The sequence below is a fragment of the Stenella coeruleoalba genome, assembly GCF_951394435.1.
Source record: "Stenella coeruleoalba genome assembly, chromosome: 1".
In the NCBI taxonomy this organism is placed as follows: Eukaryota; Metazoa; Chordata; class Mammalia; order Artiodactyla; family Delphinidae; genus Stenella; species Stenella coeruleoalba.
The window spans coordinates 60379816-60402732 of record NC_137169.1 but is presented as its reverse complement, the minus strand read 5'-3'; the positions used below and the strand labels follow the sequence as shown (position 1 = coordinate 60402732).

General features: G+C 36.6%; 1 protein-coding gene across 7 annotated transcripts in view; it reads right to left on the bottom strand.

Annotated features, from left to right (window-relative positions):
- Positions 1–22917, bottom strand: part of SRSF11 (serine and arginine rich splicing factor 11) — a 55589-nt gene that overhangs the window by 22494 nt on the left and 10178 nt on the right. For 2 of the 7 annotated variants that reach the window (XM_079919290.1, XM_079919295.1), the window contains 7 exons: positions 19684–19911; positions 13312–13445; positions 9439–9548; positions 7507–7599; positions 6662–6711; positions 4663–4790; positions 2598–2679 (listed from right to left, as the gene is read on the bottom strand). In XM_079919290.1, coding sequence (XP_079775416.1) covers positions 2598–2679; positions 4663–4790; positions 6662–6711; positions 7507–7599; positions 9439–9548; positions 13312–13445; positions 19684–19886 — 800 coding nt within the window. In that variant the 5' untranslated portion in view covers positions 19887–19911. Of the gene's footprint in view, positions 1–2597; positions 2680–4662; positions 4791–6661; positions 6712–7506; positions 7600–9438; positions 13288–13311; positions 13446–19683; positions 20309–22917 lie in introns of those variants that run through there. The other 5 variants (XM_079919291.1, XM_079919292.1, XM_079919293.1 and 2 more) reach the window with 4 other exon arrangements.

The window sequence follows — 22917 nt, the reverse complement described above, 5'->3', positions numbered from 1 at the left end:
ACATCAAAGATCACTAATCACAGATCACCATAACAAATATAATAATGAGGTTAGCTATTCTGGAGTGGCAATTGACACGTGTAGAAAGATTAAACCAAGATGAATAGTAAAGATCCTTGAACACCATTCTAAGGTTTTATGTGTCAACTTATTAAGACAATAAGGAGCTTCTAAAGGTTTCATAGAGCTGTGACATGTTCTAGATTTGGTTTTTGAAAGACATCTTTAAGAATGAGATGGGCTGGGTGACAGACACACCAGACAAAACTACCCTGTAACATTCTGCTACAGACTGAATGTTTGTGTCCTCCCAAAATTCTTATGCAAAACCGAATACCCAATGTTATGACATTATGAGGTAGCGGCCTTTGGGAGGTGACGTTATGAAGGTGCAGCTTTCATCAATACGATTAATGCCCATATGAAAGAAGTCTCAGAAGACCCCTTGGTCCATTCCCCTATGTGAGGACACAGTGAAGAGACAGCAAACTATAAATGAGGAAGCAGGTCCTCACCAGACACCAAATTTGCTGACACCTTGATCTTGAACTTCCCAGCTTCCAACACTGTGAGAAGTAAATTTCTATTGTTTATAAGCCACCCAGTCTATGGTATTGTTATAGCAGCCGAATGGACTAAGACACAGTCTAAGAAATGACTGAACAATGTTATGGGGTCCATCAATTTTTTTTTTTCCCAAAATAATAACAAGATATTTTTTGCCTTTTCCACTGTGACATTTGCACTAATAGTGCAAAAGCAATGGTGGTGTACAAGTGCTGGCATCTCCTTATTACAAATCAAGGTAGTGGCAACTGAACCTCCCTATTATCTACTGTATTCTTCACTGGCATTTGTAGTATGCACTTGCAGTAAAAAGAAAGAAAAAAAAAGAAACCCTGCCTAAGGATGTCTTTGATAAAGCCAGTAAAAACTATTAAATTTATTAAATCTAGTCCCTTGAGTAATATTAGAGTAATATTATTGACTAGTAATATTAAATCTAGTCCCTTCAGCAATATTCTGTGCAACAAAATGGGCAGTATGCATAAATCACTTCTGATACTTTATAGTTCAATGACTGTGTCAAGGAAGACACCTGTGTGATTGAGTGTGAGCTCACCTAATTGCTTTTGCCATGAAACATCATCTTTACCTGAAAGAACAAGTGACAAACCATGGTTGTTCAGACTTGGGTATTTGGTAGAACACTTTCATGGAAAATGAGTAAGGTTTATCACTTCAAGGAAAACAAATTTGTTGCCAATAATAAAATTTGAGCTTTCAAGAGAAAATTAAATTTTGGAAAACCTGAACACACCATTGTGAACCTGACAGCTTCCTAACGCTTTAAAAGGGTTTACCGATGAGATGTGTGGCGATATTACCAAGTCATTTTTTGATCTTGTGTAACAAAATGTGTCAACATTTGAAAACTTGCATAATGCAATAAATCAATCATTTTCCAAACCACCAATGCATAACTGTACAAAAGCATGCCTGGGAAAAAGATCCATCAAGGTGTAAGAAAGATCAACAGATTTTAAAGTAGCAAAATATAAAAGGTTCACTATTATGGTTTCAGATTCCATATTACTACTACCTTTTAAGAAAGTACTCTTGTTAAGTCTGGTATTATATCAAAGAATACTATTCCCAATTACCTGAAAAGACTATAAAATTACTTTTCCTTCTTCTCACTATATATTTGTGTAAGATTTTCTACATATATTAACTAAAATATATTGCAATAAGTTGAATGCAGAATCCTGTACACGTCTTCTAGTAAGCCAAAGGTTAAAGAGATTTGCAAAGGTTTAAAACAAAGCGATTCTTTTAATTTTTCTGGAAAAGTTTTGTTTCAAAGCTAAGTTAATACAAATGGGTTTACTACTGTTATTTCAGATGATGGTTTCAAATTTTATTACGGCCAACACTGATAGATATAACCCACATAAACAAAAGCTCATCGGAGTACTCAAATTTTCTACAAGTATAGAGGTCTTAATACCAGCAAGTTTGAGAGCCACTGGGCTAGAGAGACCCTTACAAACTTATACAGGAATGTCATGTGAAAAAAAAAATACACTGGTCCTTTTAAATTGCCTAGTCTTACTCTAGGTAGGATAAAGAATAATTGGTACTATCATGTGGTTTGTCCAATAATACAAAGAACAATCTCATAAAAGGTAACAAGTTGTCATCTGCAAATATTCAAGCTTTAGATGGTAATCTGCAGGCTGCATGATGACATTCCATGTTCAAACTCTCAGGAGTCCGGTGAAAAGTCAGAACTAGAATTCAAGTTAAAAGTTTCAAGTCCAGTGTTCTTTCCATAGTACTAATTCATTTCAGTGCTCAAATCCCAGTGGCTTCCTCCTAAGCCTGGATTTTTGGGGGTTTTAAAGTATCAATCATCCATGTCTTTTCTTCATTTATATATGTGTGAACACTTATTCTCATACTCTGCTAATAGCAGTAGTTACCAAAACCACTTTAACCAGGAGCTAATTAGGTTAAGAGATAAGCAGATGTGATAGAGAAATTATCTTTGTCTAAGCTACAACTTACTACCAAAAAGCAATCAATCTAATAACCTGTGCCTAGAAGATGAGGGAGTCCTCCTCCTCCTAGAACGTGATCTTGATCTCGAGTGCCTTCGTTTTTCTTCCTTCTTATCTGGATTTAAAAGAAAAGGAATTTGGCTTTAGACATCGTCAAGCAGGAAGATTATTCCCATTCAGGAGTTATTCTTAGAATTTATTACCTTAATTTTCAGCTTTAATACAAAATTCTTAAATTCAGGCAGCTAAAGGTTCCTTTGACTATTTCATTTGCCAGACTTAGGAGGCTGTCAAGTGTCATCCATAAAACAATCTATGAAAATCATTACCTTTCTCATTCTTTACCCTTTAGAGATTTCTAAATCATGAGTCCCTTTTTCCATTCCTAGGTTCTACTTCCCCAAATATAGCTACCATTCACCCAGATTAAAACGCTAATCTTTACATGTTTATGTATTAATAGCATCTCCCCAACCAGTACATAAGTGTAAAATATGTTTAAAAAATACGTTTACAATAAAAATATAAACATTTAAAATTGTTGGTCCAGCAAAATGTTCCTTCTTTCATTCATCACTTAGCTCTATGCTCCTTTCCTAAGAAGTGTCTCATTCATTAACTCTCTTCACTATACTGCTGGGACAGAACTGGATTTTACTAATCTAGCTCTTTTTTAAATCTGTCTGTCCTTCTTCTTCCTCACTCATTTTCAACTGTGTAAGTGCAGAGAGCAGAGCTAGAAACATCTGTCATCATTTCCTAGTTTTAAAATAACACATAAACTCCTTAACTTACTCCTTTAACTTAGGACATAATGAAAGAGAAATCCAGCCATTGCATTCTTCGTATATGGACTATCAAAGTGAGACGGAGTTCCTCTTTTACATTTAGATCATTTCATTAATAGGATTCAATTTATTGTGAATGTCATTATTAATAAATTAACAAAAATCTTGGGGCAAAAAAAAAAATTCATAAAGAAACCAATTTTAGTCATTTCAGTTATGAGTTTTCAATGAAAACAGAAATGGTGTTCTGGCTTTGGAGTCGTACAGGTCCAGTTGTCTATCAAAATTTCCTACTGCTTGCCATGTGACCTTGGGCTAATTGTTTAATAATTTGTTGATTAAATGAGATAATACACATAAAGCATCTGGTATTAATTTATCCATTATACTTAACAATTATTTGCCTAATACTATATATAATAAAAACCATCCCATTTATTAAGAAATAGAGTGAAAAAATAAATAAAACATTGTTTTTAATGGGAAAAAAAAAAATCAGGACCAAAGATCAAAATACATGCAGGAAGCCGGGCTTCCCTGGTGGCGCAGTGGTTGAGAGTCCGCCTGCCGATGCAGGGGACACAGGTTCGTGCCCCGGTCCGGGAAGATCCCACATGCCGCGGAGCGGCTGGGCCCGTGAGCCATGGCCGCTGAGCCTGCGCGTCCGTAGCCTGTGCTCCGCAACGGGAGAGGCCACAACAGTGAGAGGCCCGCGTACCGCAAAAAAAAAAAAAAAAAAAAAAAAATACATGCAGGAAAACAATGGGACAACCATTCATTTCATCTCAAAAAGACAATCTGCAAAGAATAATACATTTGCTTTTCTTTAAACAAATGGCATAAACAGAAGATCTTTAGTAGGTTTTCTTGGTCAAATAAAAGACTGAAATCAATTAGGCTACCCCAACTTATGCAAACATAAATGATTAAAAAACCACCAAAAAAAAAAACCTCATAAATTAAAAACCACCAAAATATCACATGAAGCATTAGGTAATCCTAGGCACTAATGTTTCCGAATGAGGAATTCTTTGTTTAGCGAGTGGGAGGTGCTTGTACACTGTAGGATGTTTAGTATACCCCTGGCCCTCTGCCTACCGGATGCAGCTGGTACCAGCATGACAACTAAGTGTCTCCAGGTATTTCCAAATATGCCTGGGTAACAACTCTTACCCATACCACCCACCCACTCCCAAATGAGAATCACTGCACTAAATGATCTTTTATCAAAATATGGGAAATAAAATTTAAAAAATGACTGAAGTATTATTCAACTAATTTCCAAACATAACTGCATAAACCTATTTTACCTGGTTCTATAGCAGCAGAAATTAGGGACTGTGCTTCTCGTACTCTCTTCATGGCTTCCTCTATTTCTTTACTAGAGGTATCTGATTTCAGACTTGGTGAAACAAGACCAGCAGCTACATGATTCAACCTGGAACAGAACCAAGAATTGCATCTGAAATATTTAAAAATGTACAACAGCATTTCAAATAAACACATGTTCCTATCTTCATTTTAGTAAGATACTCCTTGAAAAAAAGGGGGGGGAACTCCACAATTTTGATAAAATTATATGTAATATATATATATAGTATAGTAAGCTTTGGATATTTACAATGGCACCTGCATTTTAAAAGACTCAGAGATATGTGGAATAAGAAAAAAAAATCTATTTAATTTTGCTCAACATCCATGAACTTTCTATACACATTTTGGCAAATGTTAGTACATGGGAATATGCTGATGCTAAAGATTTTTGATTAACAGAATCTTCCTTAATATGATTTAAAAACTTTCTAAATCATAATTTTGTTGGGGAAGATAATTACTTTTAAGCTTGCAGATGGGGAGAAACTGAGGCAGAAGCCAATGGCACACCAAAATTACTTACGAAATTCCTGAATAGAAAGGCTAAAGATACACCTTAAGGGTTTATAAAAGTAAAAAAATACTGTAGACACCAAGTTGAGGCTGGTAGTTATTTGTGGGTAGAGTGGGAAATGTAAACAAGAATAAGTACACAGGGAGTTTTTAGAAACTGTATTAGTGTTTGGTTTTTTTTGCAGTAGGCGGGCCTCTCACTGTTGTGGCCTCTCCCATTGCGGAGCACAGGCTCCGGACACACAGGCTCAGCGGCCATGGCTCATGGGCCCAGCCGCTCCGCGGCATGTGGGATCCTCCCAGACCGGGGCACGAATCAGTGTCCCCTGCATTGGCAGGCAGACTCTCAACCACTGCACCACCAGGGAAGCCCCTAAAAACTGTGTTAGTGATATTTTTATAAGCAGGGTGGTAGACACTTGGATTTTATCTGGTAATTTTTAAGAAAAAAATGCCACTAACTACTATAATCAAATGAGTCTGTCCTGCCTCCCCCACATGCTCTCCCACTTATTGACAGTGACTTTCACCAAGTTAAGAAGAAGAAGCATTAAGCTCAGATTTGATATACTAAGAAATTACCAATGAAAATATCTCATGAATTTGTGATATATCAAGTAGGAAATATAAGTTACAGCATGAAGAAAACTTTTCAAAGCCCCTAAAAAGACGTTGACTATTATTATGTGACATGTATTACTCCTTTACTCTGGGCTAGTGTTTCCCTCACTTCTGTCTTCCTCTTATTCATCCCCTAGGGCAGTGGTCCCCAACCTTCCTGGCCCCAGGGACCAGTTCTGTGGAAGACAATTTTTCCATGGACGGACAGGGGTATGTGCGTGTGGGGGGATGGTCCAGGCGTAATGCGAGTGATGGGGAGCAGCAGATGAAGCTTCACTCGCTCACCTGCCACTCACCTCCTGCTGTGCGGCCCGGTTCCTAACAGGCTGCTGTGGACCGGTATGGGCCGCAGCCTGGGGGTTGGGGACCCTTGCCCTAGGGCTTAGCCTCTCTGATTTTTGAACTAAGTTCTCCTCCTTGTAATAAGTTCCCATAGCACCTCTGTACTTCCTTTAGTTGGATGCACATGCTTTACTATAGTTAAATAGTGTCTCCCTTTCTGAGTATAGTAGTAGTCAGTGTAATTTTTTAAATGAATCAACTAAAGACAACACTCAGCTCTTTACTTGTCATCCTGGTTTAACCTATTTACAATGATTTTCAAAGACCAATAATTATTCCAAAACAAAACCCTTTATAGATGGGCTTACCTCTGGATTTTTTCTCCTTGTTTCTAGAAAACAGGATTACATATTGCATGCCTTGAGAAAACTTTCTTTTAGCTATCAAAAATAAAATACCTGTTCTCTAGATATTAGTATATCTCTATCACCAATGGAAACAGAAGAAAAAAATCCTTACTTGGGATCAACAGTACTCATAAGTTTCAGCAACTGATCTGCTGCAAGAGACTGGAAAAACAAAAAAATAGCAATGAGAACACACAGAACAATAAATGATTACTATTTTAATTTTTTTAGTATGTTGAAATGTCCTAGAACAATCTGGCAAACCTACAGAAACTAACATATCCCAAGCACAACAATGACCAATAGAAATATAATGCCAGCCAAATATGTCATATTAAGTTTTCTAGTCACAACATTAAAAAAGTAAACAGGTGACATTAGTGACTGTAGTACTGGATACCCAGAGCTGCTTTATCAGGTAAATAATGAAATTATGAAGCTGAACAGTCCAGATTTTACAGAATAATGACCTCCTCCTTATTTTAAGACTTTCTAAGGGAAAGTAACATTTTAAGGAAACATGTAAAACAAAACTCAATGTGCTTAGTCAGTATAATAATCAAAAGAATTCCATAAAGGACTTCAGGAAAAAGTTTAGCCAAATCGCAATGAGGGAAAACAAAAATTTCCAAGTGAGTAGATGACAAGAGAATAAATTATGAACACACATTCCTATCATTTCATGACTTTATTTTGACTTCATAACATATTGATGTGGTGTTGGCTTCCTGTGAAACTCATCTACTTTGAACTTTATCAAATGAGAAATTCTTTGATGGGCAAGGGGCCAATAATGCAGTGACCTTTTAAATCTCTCATTAACAAGTTTACATAAGAAAAAATTACTACAATATATAAGTCAGTTAACTCCTGCTCTTGAAATGCAAAGTAACATTTAATGAAGTAATTTTTTTAATTACAAAAATGAGTTCAGAGTTGAAGGGTATTAAGTTATACCTGAGAGTTCAAGTTTGCTCCAGGAAGCCCAAGTGCAGCAAGGGCAGGATCAAGAGTAGGAGCTCCCAAAGCAGCCAATGGAACAGCGCCAATCTGTGAAATTTCAAATTTTATTTATTTAAAATCTTGTTTCTGTTTCTTATACTGTGGGGGTTGGGGGAGTGTGTCAATTTTTATTTCCTCTAAAGGCCAGATAATAACTAGTTTAAGTCTGTAGGCTGTGTGGACTCCAGTGCAACTACTTAACTATGCCGTTGTAGATCAAAAACAGTCAGAGACAATACATAAATAAGTGGCCATAATTGTGTTCCAATAAAAATTAACAGATAACGGGGGTCTGGCCCAAGAGCTATAGCTTGCCTACCCCTGCTATAACATGATGGCCTCATTTTTCACTCATCACAGCACATTTATCTCTAAAATCAGAATTTAGAAAAAATGCAGATTTTCACACATTCTTGTGCCATTTATAAATATTTACTGCTTCTTAGCTCCAAATCCATTGTTTGTTGTCCTACTGCGTGATACTGAAGGCAGCACCCTTATAAGCATTTCTCCTTTGACAGCTGGCACGATGTTAAGCTTTACTTTTAGGGGGAGCTGGAAATACCTTTAGGGGGAGCTGGAAGGGCACTGACTGTGGAAGGGATTCTTTATAGTTCTTTTGTCTCCTTTCTGATTCTTATTGCAGTGCCACATGGGACACTCAGTGGCCTTCACCTCAGTGAGTTTCAGTGCCATCCTCTTAGGCAGCTTCCTAGCAAGTTCCGTGGTACTCCGGAGAACTTTCTACTGTATCTAACTTTTTGAAGGAGGTCTGAATCTTAGCCTTGAGGGAGAAGATGCGCCCCCTCACCTACATGTGTTTCTTTCTTGTGTTTTCTTCCTTAGCTTAGAAGTAGAGGTTGCTTCCTATACCTGCGATTCTGGTACTCATTAGAGTTCCCTTAGTAATCTCCTGTTACTAATTAGTAATTCCTTATACTAGAACTTTTCTCCTTCGAATTACGGTATGGTTCTGTCTCCTGCATAACATAATTCTGATTAGTCAGTTTAATGCACACAAACCAAGCAAAATCTTATAACTTTGGAGGCCGCTGACCTTCTCTACAAGCACTGTGCTGAAATTTCTCCTAGTTTCATTATTATTTAGTAAAAATAAGTTACCAAGCTTCCTGCACTGTAACTGTTTACTGAGTTAAAACACTGTTAATACAGTTGATCCTTGAACAACATGGGGGCTAGGGGTGCTGACTCCTCATGCAGTCGAAAATACATCTGTAACTTTACAGTGAGCCCTCCATATCTGCTGGTCCACATACTTGGATCATGCAGTACTATAATATGTATTAGTAGAAAAAAATCCTTATTTTTTTATATATATATATATATATATATATATATATATATATATATATAAAAATGGACCAAACAGTTCAAACTCATGTTGTTCGAGGTTCAACTGTACTATTATAAAAATGGTTTAGTTAATACACAATTTTGTACATCAAAGGCATCTACAAATTACCCAGATCTTTGAATTCATCTTTATTTTAAGCCACCTACTTAACTTAAAGCCCAAGAGCAAGATAACAGCGCATGAAGAAAAAAAAAAAAGTCTGAACTTCACCTTAATTTTCTTTTGTAGTTCAAATGAACATACTATTTTAAACAACATGTGTAACAGAAATCTTATGCCTCCTGACTTACGGGCTATTTTGAGAGCCAGTGACAAAACGATACAAGATATTTACAATTCTCAGAATGTTCTTAAAACGCAAACTACCACTTTAATATTTTTGATTACAATACAATACTACAGCCTTCTACAATGCTCTGACCACGTGATAACAGTATACGAACCAGAATCACAACAGCACTCAAAAAGCACAAATATATTTCCATTCTTTAAGAATTCAACAGAACTAATACCTGGGTAAGTGGGTTAGGAGTAGGCAGGAGTCCACCACCAGGCAGAAGACCTGCCACTGCGTTAGCTGGTGCCAACAGAGACAAAGCCTTAGTCTCATCAGGAATAACTCCTGCAGAGAAACATCCATGCATTAGAACACACTCTTTTGCAAGACAGAAAACACACAAAAACACCCAGAAAATGTCTCCCTGATACACCACCTGAGTTTGTTGAAAGTATTTATGTTCGCTAAAATATAAAGCTTGATTTCTATGATTATTTATCATTAATTTTATGTCAGAATGAAACTTCAATGTGTGAAAATCTGTATCCTTTTTCTCTACAAATGGTTAAGTTTCTAGAGTAAAAAAAAAATAGCACAATACACACTACTTTTTTGTTAACACTGCCAAGATTTCATCACCTGTACTCGATTTTTAAGTCATGAACCAAACGTAAGCAAGCACAGTCGGTTCTCCAGGGGTGTGCTCTCAACTTTCAAAAGCTGTTTTATGAACAACGACTCGTGTCGGCTGCTTCACTATAAAGCACACAGAAAAATCAAGATACACAAGACAAAAAAAGTTTGATTTAGGGGTTAATAATATGGTACAGTTACTATGATTTTCTTTTACACCTACCATACAAATTTTGTAAAAATTAAGAGAAGAAAAGTATGTAAAGGAAATATTCTGTTGGAATCAAGCGTAGGGCTTTTGCTGACTCATGAAAATGAATGTTTCTGAAGGTCTCTGAATACACACAGGATGTGTGTGTGGGAGTGAGTGAGAGAGAAAGAGAGAGAGAATAAGTAAAACAACATGGCACATTCCTTACCTGTATAGTAAAATGCCTTATGTTCCAACATGTGCCATGCTAACCATACCAAAAATGCTGCTACATAGTGTCAGTTGAAAAGCTAGCTTAGCCAAACTCCTAAAGCCAAAAACAACATGTATGTCTGTTTTTAAAGCCTAATCTGTGTATTCAGATAAAATCTAAGGGCCCTAAGACAAATATTTATGTAGACAATTTAAATTCTATCCAACAGCAAAAGCCCTATACAGATGGATTAATCTGTTAATGTGCCCAAGCCCCCAAAATGAGAGTTCAATAATACAATTAAACTACATATTTGCAAATACCAGTAGTATTTCTGTAATACATATTAAGAAACTGCATCTCATCATAAAACATACAATATGTACAGGGCACTTAAGAGAAACTGGATAAGCTGCAGAAGAAAACTGTTGGGTGGTATTTTCAGCAGGGCCTGGTATATAGTTCAGGCTGAACCAGGGAAAAGAACTGTAAAACACAACAACAAAAAAGAAAAACCACTGTTAAATAAAGGTAATGGTTCCTTCCACCTAAACTGAGAAGTGCCGATAATATAAACAAATGTATACTACACAGCACTGTTATCTTGCTTGTGTCAGAGCTGTCATCAATTTAGATACCAAGAGTTATGGAGGGGGGAGGGGGGGAGAAGATCATTTAGATATAGGGCATTAATGCATCATTATTAACAAACCTACAAAGATTATGGGATAATTTTGCATGCAAAATTATGTCTCAAGAGGATAATATTAAGTATCAACATCTTACTAAAATTAGTGCATTTGCAACATTTCTGGCAAACTAAAATCCTCTTGAATTGTGAGACACCTGATAGAAGATCTGCATCCATTAAAAAAAAAGTCATGCATCTGATCCTCTGATTAAAAAAAGACTATTTAAAAATAAAACTACAATTTAAAAATAGCAATGAGGCCCCTCACCAGTTAATTTTCATGCGTCAAGAGTATTTTTTTTTACTGCTGCTTTGATAGAACCATGAAATACTGCATGAATGTGTAGAAACGAAAGAAAAAGAAACAGACAAAAGAAACAAACATTAACCAAGGAACCTAAATAATCCCCAAATCCATTACTATTAAGAGTTCCTTCCAAATCCAGCTATCTCAGTTTTACCAGTTAAGACTATTCCTTACCGTAGACTTTGTGTCTATTGTTCTAAAACACTGACCAAGAACCAACACCAAAGCTTAAGAGCTAAAACCAGGGTGAATGGTGACAAAGGGATTGAGTACATCAGATATTTAGTGGACATAACATTAATACAGCATACCATACCAAAAATTACAGTAATACACTAATAGATTCTGGAACTAAATATTTCTGTAATTCTATATATGTACTCTCTAAATATTTCACTTTCAAAACAGATCCAGAAAAATTATTATGGTCTAAAAATATTTATGAAAGCCAGTTATATGATATACTGTATTATGTTCAGGGCTTGGGAACTATAATACTTAGCCAATAAGAATTCTTTAAATTAAAAGGCTAACTAATGTTTTGTAAATTACTCACATGATTTGACCCTTGTTCCAAAAGCTATGTTCTACATTTTACTTATCCTAAATTTGAATTCTGTAAATTTTCTCTTGGTGATAAGTCTTATCCTACAACAGGCACACTGATATAAAAGAAAATGCTTAATCAAAACATACTAACTCATAAGTTTATCAGCATATATATATTTTAAAACCTTAGAATTGGGCTCATACACTTTAATATCACGGACATAGATTTACTGTTATTATATAGCATGCCTTAACCCAACTATGAATGCAATTTAATTTCTTTAGAAAACCACAGAGGCAATTTTTCTAAGTTTTAAGGACTAGACATTTCACAACTTTTACAAGGAATGGTGTAAATGTTCACATCGGTATTCAAAGATCTAAGATAGCATCTAAAGTTAACAATATCAAGATTCTGCTTCCACTGACCAGTTCACTAAGGAAAGGGGAAAGCATTTATATCCCGGTCAGCATATATGTTAATAAAATCCAGTAGTTGTAACATATTTCAGTGACTTCTTTGACTCAAATTTATAGTTACCAAAAAGCAAATAAAGTAGCAGTACATTGGGAACAAACTAATATATGTCTTAGAAAATTTTACAAAATGGAATTAATAGAGTGCTGTCTTGTCACAGTGGCTTTTTTAGATCCAAAAACCCTGCTCATTATTTTTCTGCCAAATTACTTTAACAGCCTAAAATGTAAAAAGAGAGAAAAATGTAGTTAACAAATGGTTACACCAGGAAAACACCTGGGGGACTTGAGTGCTTGCTGGCCTTTAGTTAATGTCTAGAATCCCCTGTAGCTGCAGAGGACCCACTGTTTTTCAGTCATCTGGAAGAGTTTTGCATTTGCCTTCTCCACTACAAAAATCACACACACAAATAACAGAGAGAAGAATTTATTATTTAGAGATATTCTAGAAAATATAGCAAGAATGAACAAGAAAATCTGGCATAAAAACAAAACACCCAGTGCCCATCTGGCACCTAAGCTATAGGAAATCTTGAACTTTCATAAAAACCAAAATCATTGCGACCCTTGGTATACTGAAATTCAATGTGGGATATATTTTTTAAAGTTATCAGTGAGAAGAATCACTAAGAGGAATCACTAAGGAATAAAACCAACCTGGTCACATTTATTCAAAACAGAAACAACATCATGCATTTATTTGAAGGTTTCTGTGTAAATGTGCATGGCGTGAACTGTTCACCTTCAGGACATTTTCATAAAACAACATTAAATTAACTAAGTAGATATTAGGGATATGGTTTTAATGAACTTAAAAATACTTTAAAATAATGGAAAAGGTTAAATATCTTATAAAAACAGACCTGATTTTGAGTTTTTAAGTTAAAAAGAAAGCCTTCAAGTAAAAATATGGACCACAGTATAACAAGGGTTTCAAAATGTTAATAGCTTAGATTTTTAACATGCTACTAATGCTCACTCTAAAACTACACTGAGGTAGATGGTCATCATAGGATGCCCACATAGGTAGTTAAACAAAGCACAAACCTTCTGCATATGGTACGACTATCAAAGCTCTGTCAACGAATACAGTGTTTGTCAGATGCTGTGCCACAACTGCTGAGTCCGGATCATGGAACTTAACAAAGCAGACTCGGGATGAGACTGGCAAAGGCGAATCACTAAAAAATAAACAGATAACATAAAAGAAGAGAAAAATATCAGCTAAAACAGAAATGAATGATTCACAAATGACACTTGCATTCCAAAAGTAAAAGAGGCAGATAAAAATACATAACTGCACACATATTAGTTAACCAGTTCAAAAATACATGACATTTCCAATAAAGTACTACCCACAGAACTGACCGTAGCAAACTGCACCTAGACAAAAACAATCACTGTTTAAATTTACAATGCATCAAGTTACAAACAGCTTGAAACTATAAAGTCTCAGAGTTTGAACAGGTCACAAAAATGTCAACATTTATTTCATAATAACAATACCAGCCATTTAAAAATACAGGTAACAAATTAGTTTTGGCTTAGACAAAACTTTTTCATTATGGCTACCTTTTCAGAGTTAAAAACAAAACCATTCCATTTTAGGGACATACGAATATTGTGGTAAAGTACACCTATTTGACAATGAGTTTTCTTGATCTGCTACTAAATGCCCTGTCCTCCTAAACCTACAGCATATTAAAACTCCCAGGCATTATAAATAGTTAAGGCTCTCCCACTAGAGCACTTTCACAGAGAAAAAGAAAATTAAGCACACATGGGAATAATACTACACCCCGCCCCCCAATTAGGCAAAATTTCAGTAAGCAAAGTGTCACTCCCCTCAGCAATTGCGTTCTTATATAAAACAAAAACAAGTTGCTACAGTGCAAGCAATGGTAGCTTAAAGATAAGATTAGAAAAAGAGCAGAGTTTTTGCTGTTTTTTAAAAATATAAGATGGTTAAATTTCAGCCACTAAACTCTCTGTGAAAGGGAAAGATTAAATAAACAAAGGCAGGGGTTGCCTTAACACCAAACCAAAAGCTATTTGAAAATCAATAGCGTAAGGCAGTAGTAATCATGTCATCCCTGGTTTATATTAGAATCATGGCGGGAGTTGGCGGGGGGTTGCAGAACTACAATTACATCAAGATCTCTGATGAATGAAGAACTGAGTGCTGCCTTCTTTAATTCTCCCTGACAATTTTAATATGCACCCAGGGTTCAAAGCAAAGCTGTCAATGTATGTATCACAGATATCAAAATGGACTTAAGCCATCTTGTTACAGAAGTTTACTGCAAAATGTTTTTGAAAGGATACAATGTTTTTTCAGTGTAAAGCATCACTGGTCTAAATTAACAATGTTGCACCCAGTATACTGAAAAGAATGCTGTTTCATTAGTTTTAGTACTAAAGCTATATAGCTCTTCGTATTTCTTCCCTGACATCCACATTCTTACCACTAAATTAAAAAGCTCTTTAAACGCTATCATTTTATGTTCTTAACATCTAACACAATGCCTTGGCAGGTAGTGAGCACTTAAATTTCTTAAAAAGTGACCTCTACCATTTCTTTGATACCATCTATTGTCATTTAACTAAAAGAAAAAGATAATGACTATCAAATATTAGGTTTTTAAAGAATATAAACATAACACTTCTTTTAAAAAAATTAGGGGGCTTCCCTGGTGGCGCAGTGGTTAAAAATCCACCTGCCAATGCAGGGGACACGGGTTCAAGCCCTGATCCGGGGAAGATCCCACATGCCACAGAGCAACTAAGCCTGTGTGCCACAACTGCTGAGCCTGTGCTCTAGAGCCCGTGAGTCATAACTACTGAAGCTTGGGCGCCTAAAGCCCGTGTTCCGCAACAAGAGAAGCCACCGCAATGAGAAGCCTGTGCACTGCAACAAAGAGTAGCCCCCGCTCGCCGCAACTAGAGAAGGCCCGTGCGCAGCAACAGAGACCCAACACAGCCAAAAAATAAAATTTTTTTAAAAAAATTAGGAAAGTATGCCTACATTCTCCCAATGTATTTCTATTTACTTGGCGATCTTAAATAATTCACATTTTTTCTACCCACTCATGTCTGTGCAACATTAGTTGGCTATATCAAACCTGTAAGTGGTGGTGAAGTAAAGATAAAATACAAACAATTTAAATATCATGGAAAAGAGAGTCACAGTAAGACAACTCAGAAGGACAAATAATTAATTTCTCTCCACTTTAAATGGTCTTGTTTAAAACCATTGCTATTTGGTCCCACAAGTATACTGTCATACTTTCTCAGTTAAAATTAATAAAAGAGATGCTAAGATAAAGAATTGATACTGGAAATTAATTTTCATACCCTAGAATTTTGTGCAAGTACCACTGCTACAAATAAGACTGTCTTTACTCCTTATCTTGAAAAATTAATATAGAAGAGAGTGCAGCTGAAAAGAACTGAGGAGCAAGACTGGTGGTGATACTGTCTCTACTTTCTTAAGAGTGACCTCTAAGGGTTTTTTCAGAATCTTCTGGGATGCACACATAAAATTCAGATTACTCTTCTCCATCTCAAGCCCACTGAATCTGAGAATCCCTTTTTTTTACGGGAAGGCTCTGATTCTTAACAAGATCCGCAGCTTATACTCGTGCCTGCTAAAGTAGAACTGCTGGTTTGGGTCAGATGTTCTTTCAACCCCCAACTTAATACTGAGCTAACCATTTCTGAGCAGAGAATTTTGAGCTTATAAACAATGCATCTCCTAAACCCTGCAAAACAGCAAGTGTGTGGCAAAGCTAACAACTCTGTTGACCTCATATGCCCTTTCCATCATGTGCTCTTATTCAGTTCTAAAGAAATACAGTAAATTGCTGCATTTATTTAAAAAAATTTTAAAGGTAAACTATGTTCTTTCCCTTACCTAACTATACTAAGTTACTTATATGATCATTAAAGTATCTCTTTTTGGTCGCTGAAAAGTTAGTAATGAATTTATCTGCAGTGTTATAAGTAGCCTTCAGTTACTGCATAACTGGCATATGCATCTCAAGGATCATTACCTGATAAGGACCCCTGTTACATTCTCCACTCTGAAATCCCACTAAAATCAAACATTTGAAGAATACCTACCAGGCGTAAAAGAATGATTCCACTCACAAGTTGTTTGGCTAAATCAAGGAAATTCTGATCAAATGGCAAAAAAGAATCAAAACATTGGGGTTTGAATAATAGTTCTGACACTAGTAGAGGGGCTTGCGTATATAGAACCTATGTGAATTTCAGTTCACTCATTTGTAAAACGGTAAAATACCTTCTTATTCTGAATATGAAAGGACTGAGCAAGATAAAATAGGAAAGCATTTAGCATACAAAAGACAAACCATGTTGAATTTTCAATATGCATTTTAAGAAAAACCAGAATCAAAGTAACCTTTTCTTTTAAAAAGGAAGAATGAGGGAACACTGACATGCTTTCAGATAGCTGTAGGTAGGGCTATCATACTGAAGAGAGGGATAGGATACTATTTCCTGTGAAGATTGTATTATCACTGGGTGAAATTATAAGCCAGCAATTTCTGGCTTAAAGGAACCAAGATATAGATGGTTCAATAATGAAACAAAGGGAGACACCTTCTTGAGGAGGTTGTCAGTGAAATGTCTGGCATAATCCCAGATCCCAGGAATTTTCCCCCCAAACAGGCATGTAGAACTGAAATTAGTTTCAGCAGGTATGTGTTGGGGCTCAGTCATGTAAGTTCTTTAAAAATGCCCCTAGAGGGCTTCCCTGGTGGCGCAGTGGTTGAGAGTCCGCCTGCCGATGCAGGGAACGCGGGTTCATGCCCTGGTCCAGGAAGATCCCACATGCCGGGGAGCGGCTGGGCCCGTGAGCCATGGCCGCTGAGCCTGAGCGTCCGGAGCCTGTGCTCCGCAGCGGGAGAGGCCACAGCAGTGAGAGGCCCGCGTACCGCAAAAAAAAAAAAAAAAATTTAAAAAATTAAAAAAATAAATGCCCCTAGAGTGATGTTGATGCCCCCAAGGGATCTCATTCTAGAAGAAGGGGGGAAGTCAAACTTCTAAGTTGGTGAATGGTGCTACACAGAAAAAGCAGTTAAATGAATAGAGAAGGCAGGGAGCAGGGGTGTTGTATTTTTATATAGTGTGATTAGGTGACATTTGAGCAACAAAAGAAAGCAAGTCCGTCACGGGCATATCTAGGATAAGAGTTCCAGGTGGATAAGAATACCTTTTGGGAGAAATACACACATACCCATTAAAAGAAAAAAAAAAAAATCAAACACCAAATGTGTTTACAATCAATAGAATTTTAAGTGATCCGAGTTAATTCAATCTTATTCTACGAATAAGAGTAAATTTTTGGAGTATTTTTGGAATGATGAACCCCTTTTAGACTGCTAGGGATTCCATAGCACATTATCCCCAGCAAACTGTTGAAAACTGTAGTGAGCTTTAAAGAAATTGTCAATAAAGTATTTCCAAATTGTGCAGGTCAGATTAGCTACTGAGGCTTAAATTAGTTAAAAAAACAACAAAAACAACAAAGTTAAAATGAACAAAAGCATCTACATTCACACTATTCAAACTGGAAAGGCCACTAGCAGTGTAACATTCACTATATTGTTACCTTATGCATTTTCAGAAGAGAAAATGATCTGTATGTGGGAGCATATATGAAGGAGTCAAAGAGAAAAAGTGTGTCAATATTTATCTATTCCTCCCAATATAGGGGAAAGAATCCTCTTAATGCATAGCACCCCAGATCATGTTACCTGGTGCACAAAACTCTCCTGGTTATAATGGAACCACTCCTTTGACTACAAATCAAAAGCCAGACTCTGTTCCATCATGACTCCCTCTAAGATATGGACCATGTGTTAGGTAAAAGATCCAGTAAACTTCCCACACTTCTTTGTCATCTTTTTATAAAAGTATCATAAAAAGAACACTTTCGAAATAAAAGCATTTTACAGTCAGCACCTATAAAGAAGTTCTTAATGACCTGCTGGACCAGAAATAATTTTTTCATAAATAAATCCAGTATCTCACATACTTTGAGAAACAACATGATTACAATCAAGTCATCGATAATAATCAGATGTGTCACTTTTATTTTCTGCCATTTTACTGTTTATTAATTTCACTAATAATTTAACAAAGGGTATGTTGTGAGAAGATAACAGCAAAACATCTGTAAGTTTCTATTATGAAAGCTATTTGTCCTTCATTGTCAAAGCAAATTTCTGTTCAAAATAACTGTAACAAAAACATGTTTGTTCCCAGACTTCTACACTTCATGTAAATTACTCTGAAATCTCCGTCCACATGTATATTCCCTCAAAATTAAAGACAACACAACACTTGCAAACAATAATCATCTGAAAATACTTCAAGTAGAAAGTGATGAAATACAGTAATACTTAAATACCGCAGTATGATCAACTTCCATTAATTATTTGAGAAGTGTACAGAGGTTAACGATTTATTACATCCACAACGGTGGCTTCCTTGAGGATTCCAATTTCCTGTTTAGAACTTAAGTGACATCATAAAACTTTTACGGTACAGCGGGTACTGAGTACCCACTGACAGTAAAATCTGAATTTTCACTTTTCCCAAAGAGCACTGGACTGTCTTATTATTTCAAATTTTTGCTCTAATATTTATCACATTTTGTCATAGCTTAATTTTTTTCTTTACAATTACTGCACTCATTCAATACTTTTGTGATACAAATAAGAAATGACAGTAGGATAAAAACAAAAACCACATACCCCAAATTAAAAAGTTTAACATTCTACAGAATTCCTTCTGAAGAACAATTCTGAAATATAAATATGTACATTATTTAAACAAAGGAAAACCCAAGGTTTCAGCTATAACTCATTCTCTCATTTTAAAAACTACTCAGGCTCACTGAATTAACTGTCCAAACGAGTATTAACTCTGAATTATGTTCACTGGGTCAGAATCACTGAACAATATTTAGCATTAAGTGAACAACAGCCTATAAAGTTCAATATCAAATTAACAGAGATGAATATTTTTGTTACTTTCCAAAGAATTCAAACATTTGTTTTTTATAAAGAAATTAACCTATATACAAAATACATCCAGTGGGCAGTTTGTCTTGATTTAAGTGCCCAAAGAACGACCACGCTGGCACAATTTAAGGAAAAAAAAAAAAAAAAGATTAGAAGCGTCTCCTAATCCCCCAAAACCCTGGCCCTGCCTCTCTGCATTATTAATAGGCCTAATGCACAGATTGCTTGCATAAGTAAACGCAATAGCCAACCTCAACTAAAGCAGACCAGCCCAGGGAAGCATGAACAAGGGCCTGCAGGAAATGCTGTGCGTTAGGCCCAGGATGAGGAGGAGTTAGCAAAAACCGTGATGGTGGACGATACTCACTCAGGCGGGAAGAGGCGCAGTTCGTCGATCTTCCCTAGGAAACCGAAGAGGGTCCGCATCTGCTCAGAGCTAGCGCTCGGGGAGACATTAGTCACCTGGATTACCTCGGTGCCGCCGCCTCCGCCGCCGCCGCCGCCGCCGCCCCCCGGCCCGCCGCTGGGGCCCGGGCCCGCAGTGCTGGGGACGATGGTAGTGTTGCTCATGGCGCTGCTCGCGTACTCGCTCCTGCTTTAACACATCAAACACACAACAAACAGTGAGAGGGAGGGGGAAGAGGAACCGGTTCGCCGGAGAGGGGACAGGACGGTGTCCGAAGCTGCAGCCGCTGCTGCCGTCGCCGCCGTTTCTCCGCCCCGCCGGTCGCCGCGGGGAACGAAGAGGCCGCGCGATCTCGACACCACGAGAAAACAAACGGCCTCCCCCACCTCGTTCCAACCACCTTACTCTCGGCCCGAGCTCCCCACAATGCCTTGCGGCGCAAGGGCGCGTCACCCTCGGCTCCGCCCCGTGCCGGCCCAGCAAGCCTCACTCACAGCAGGAGAAACTCGAGGGCCCGCGGTCTCGTGAAAGGAGTCATCTCCATCCCTCTCTGCTCCCTTTTTTTTTTAAAGACAAGAAAAGTGGAAGGCGTTAACTTTTTTTTTTTTTAAAGCAAGCCTCCACTCCCCGGCAAAAAACTGCATGCACACTTTAGCAACTATTCTTATTAAAAATGCCCACGATATTTATTTCTTTGTACAGAGTATCTTCTACAGATCTGTCCAGTTACTAATGAAATTTACACCCTAGCTATGAAGATTTTCCTCCCTACCACTATAAAATTTTCTAAATCTTTACACACACCTTTGTAACACTGAATTTGTGACGAATTTGCTTTCCCACTAAAATCTTAAAATATATTTTAATGTTACACTCACTAGTGCTTTATAAGCTAATTTCACAAATTCACTCTTTTACACTTGATCTTAGTCAAAAGGCCTAGAAGCGATACAAATTCATTTTAAAGAACATTTTACAGTACCTAAATATGTACAAGTATGTGATCTAAAATTTCTACAGAAAAACCTGCTTTACATGCATATTCTTGCTTAAAATAATTTTGAAGCTTTTGATCATAAAAAGATCCTTGCCTAATTTTTCAACCTCATGTGAATTATTCTCCCACTTTCATCCAGTGTTATCCAATGACTTGCAGTTCCCAAACCTGACAAAATCTTTTATTTCACAGTGCCTTTACACAAATTATTAATGACCTCCCTCATTTTATCTAACTGCTATCCCCCATAGGGCCTTCCTTGCCTCACTGACACAACTGCAAGCAGAGTTAGGGTTTCCTTCTCGCCACTCAACAACAGAGATACATATATTTGTTATACTGACATGTCCCCCACAAAGCCCTGAGTTTTCTGGGTCAGTTTAGGACCTAGCACAATGTCTGTCACATAGTCAATGCCCAATAAATGTGCTGAACACATGCACAAATATGTCTTAATGAGTGTCATTTATTCTAAGACAACTGTTAAAAAATTTACTTGATCCTAAATATTTCTGGAGGCCAAAACCTGAGGACGTATACAATATTTTCTTTAGTAAATACTTCTATGGAATAATGTAACTGAGAGTGTAATTTGTTAGAGATTAGAAACTAAAGTTACTGAGAGCCAATTGGCTAGGTTTTCTTACTAGTTACGTCATTTCTGCTAGTTCTCATACAAAGGGATGGGTAGGTTGAATATACACCTAGCAAAATTACAAATTACAATTAACTGCATGTCATTCATAAATGTGTACCTGTGAATATAAAAGATGCCAGATAATTAATTTTCTTATTTTGAATCAGACATATGTCACTGTCAAATACAGATTCTTAACAGTTTGATAAAGTTAATTAGTATATCAGTACCCACAAAATGAAGGCCTCCACAGTAGCCCAGCCCACGTAACAAATCTAAACCTAAGTCAGCCAGCACTTACAGGAAACACCTGTCAAGGAAACCTAACAGCAAATCGCAATCTTCCAACTCAGTTTTAGCTAGATTACCGTGCCCTAGAATATAGGACCTGCTAGCCTTATGAAGAAATTCTCCACCTCTTGGCCAATGCTTCTTCTAATTCTTTATAAAACTCCCTCTTGCCCAAAATCCCTTGTGAAGAGTGCTCCATGCTTGCCAGGCACTGTACTCTCCCAATCCATGGATTGTTTTCCTTTGAATAAATGGCATCAAACATCTTACTAAATTGTTTCAGTTTTGTCACTTGATACGTTTAACTCTTATTAGAAGTGGCTATGATGTTCTATGACAAAAGGGCAAATAATACAGGGGCAGGGTTCATGCCTGTCTTTTTTTTTTTTTAATGTTAACATCTTTTTATTCTCTGTGGTGGATACACAGAAATCTTTTCTATTATTCCACACTTTTCTGTATGTTTGACATATTACATAATTAAAATTACAAATTCAAGCCAAAGAAAAACATAGTTCTGTGATAAGATAAATCTTTTAAGTCCTCAGAAACCAGGTTATACATAAAAACTTACTGAACACACAAATAGATGGTGCTTCCATATGGAGAAACAGTGGCAAAAAAAAAATCGTTCTAATAAGGAGGATTTCTGAATATTTTACTTTCAAATCATCTAGCAGCTAAAAAAAAATACTGGACTTACAGCCAGAAGACTGGCTTAAAATAAAATACTACCTTGTTATTAATTAAGTGTGATTTGAGGAAATTTCACTTCCCTTCTAAGAACCTACTTCAGTCAAAAGCTGAGTGAGGAGCTGAATCATAATTTTGAAGATCCTTTTAGGTCTAATAAATAGATTAAATAACTAGGTACCTACCTTGTGTTATTATTGTCTGTTTCCCATAGAAATGAAATAGCTAAAGGCAAATAACTAATATATGAAAGCAAATAAATGTATCCAATCTATACTAGTATTAAATCACTTTAGGTTTATTTAGGCTCCCAATTGAACAAGACTATAAAAAGTACAGAACCTAGACACAAGTATCATGCCTGTCTTATTTACTTTAACCCCAGTATCATGAAAATGTTAAAAAAAAAAAAAAGCCTCACAAATTCCTTCAAATATTATTATGCCCCTGCTATGTTTCAGGATTTTCCTAGCCCCTAGAAATACAGCAGAGAAAAAAGATAGGCAATGTTCTGATCTCATGAAACGCCAGGTTCGGTATGGCAAACTCTCAATACAAAAACAAAGACGTAAGGGAG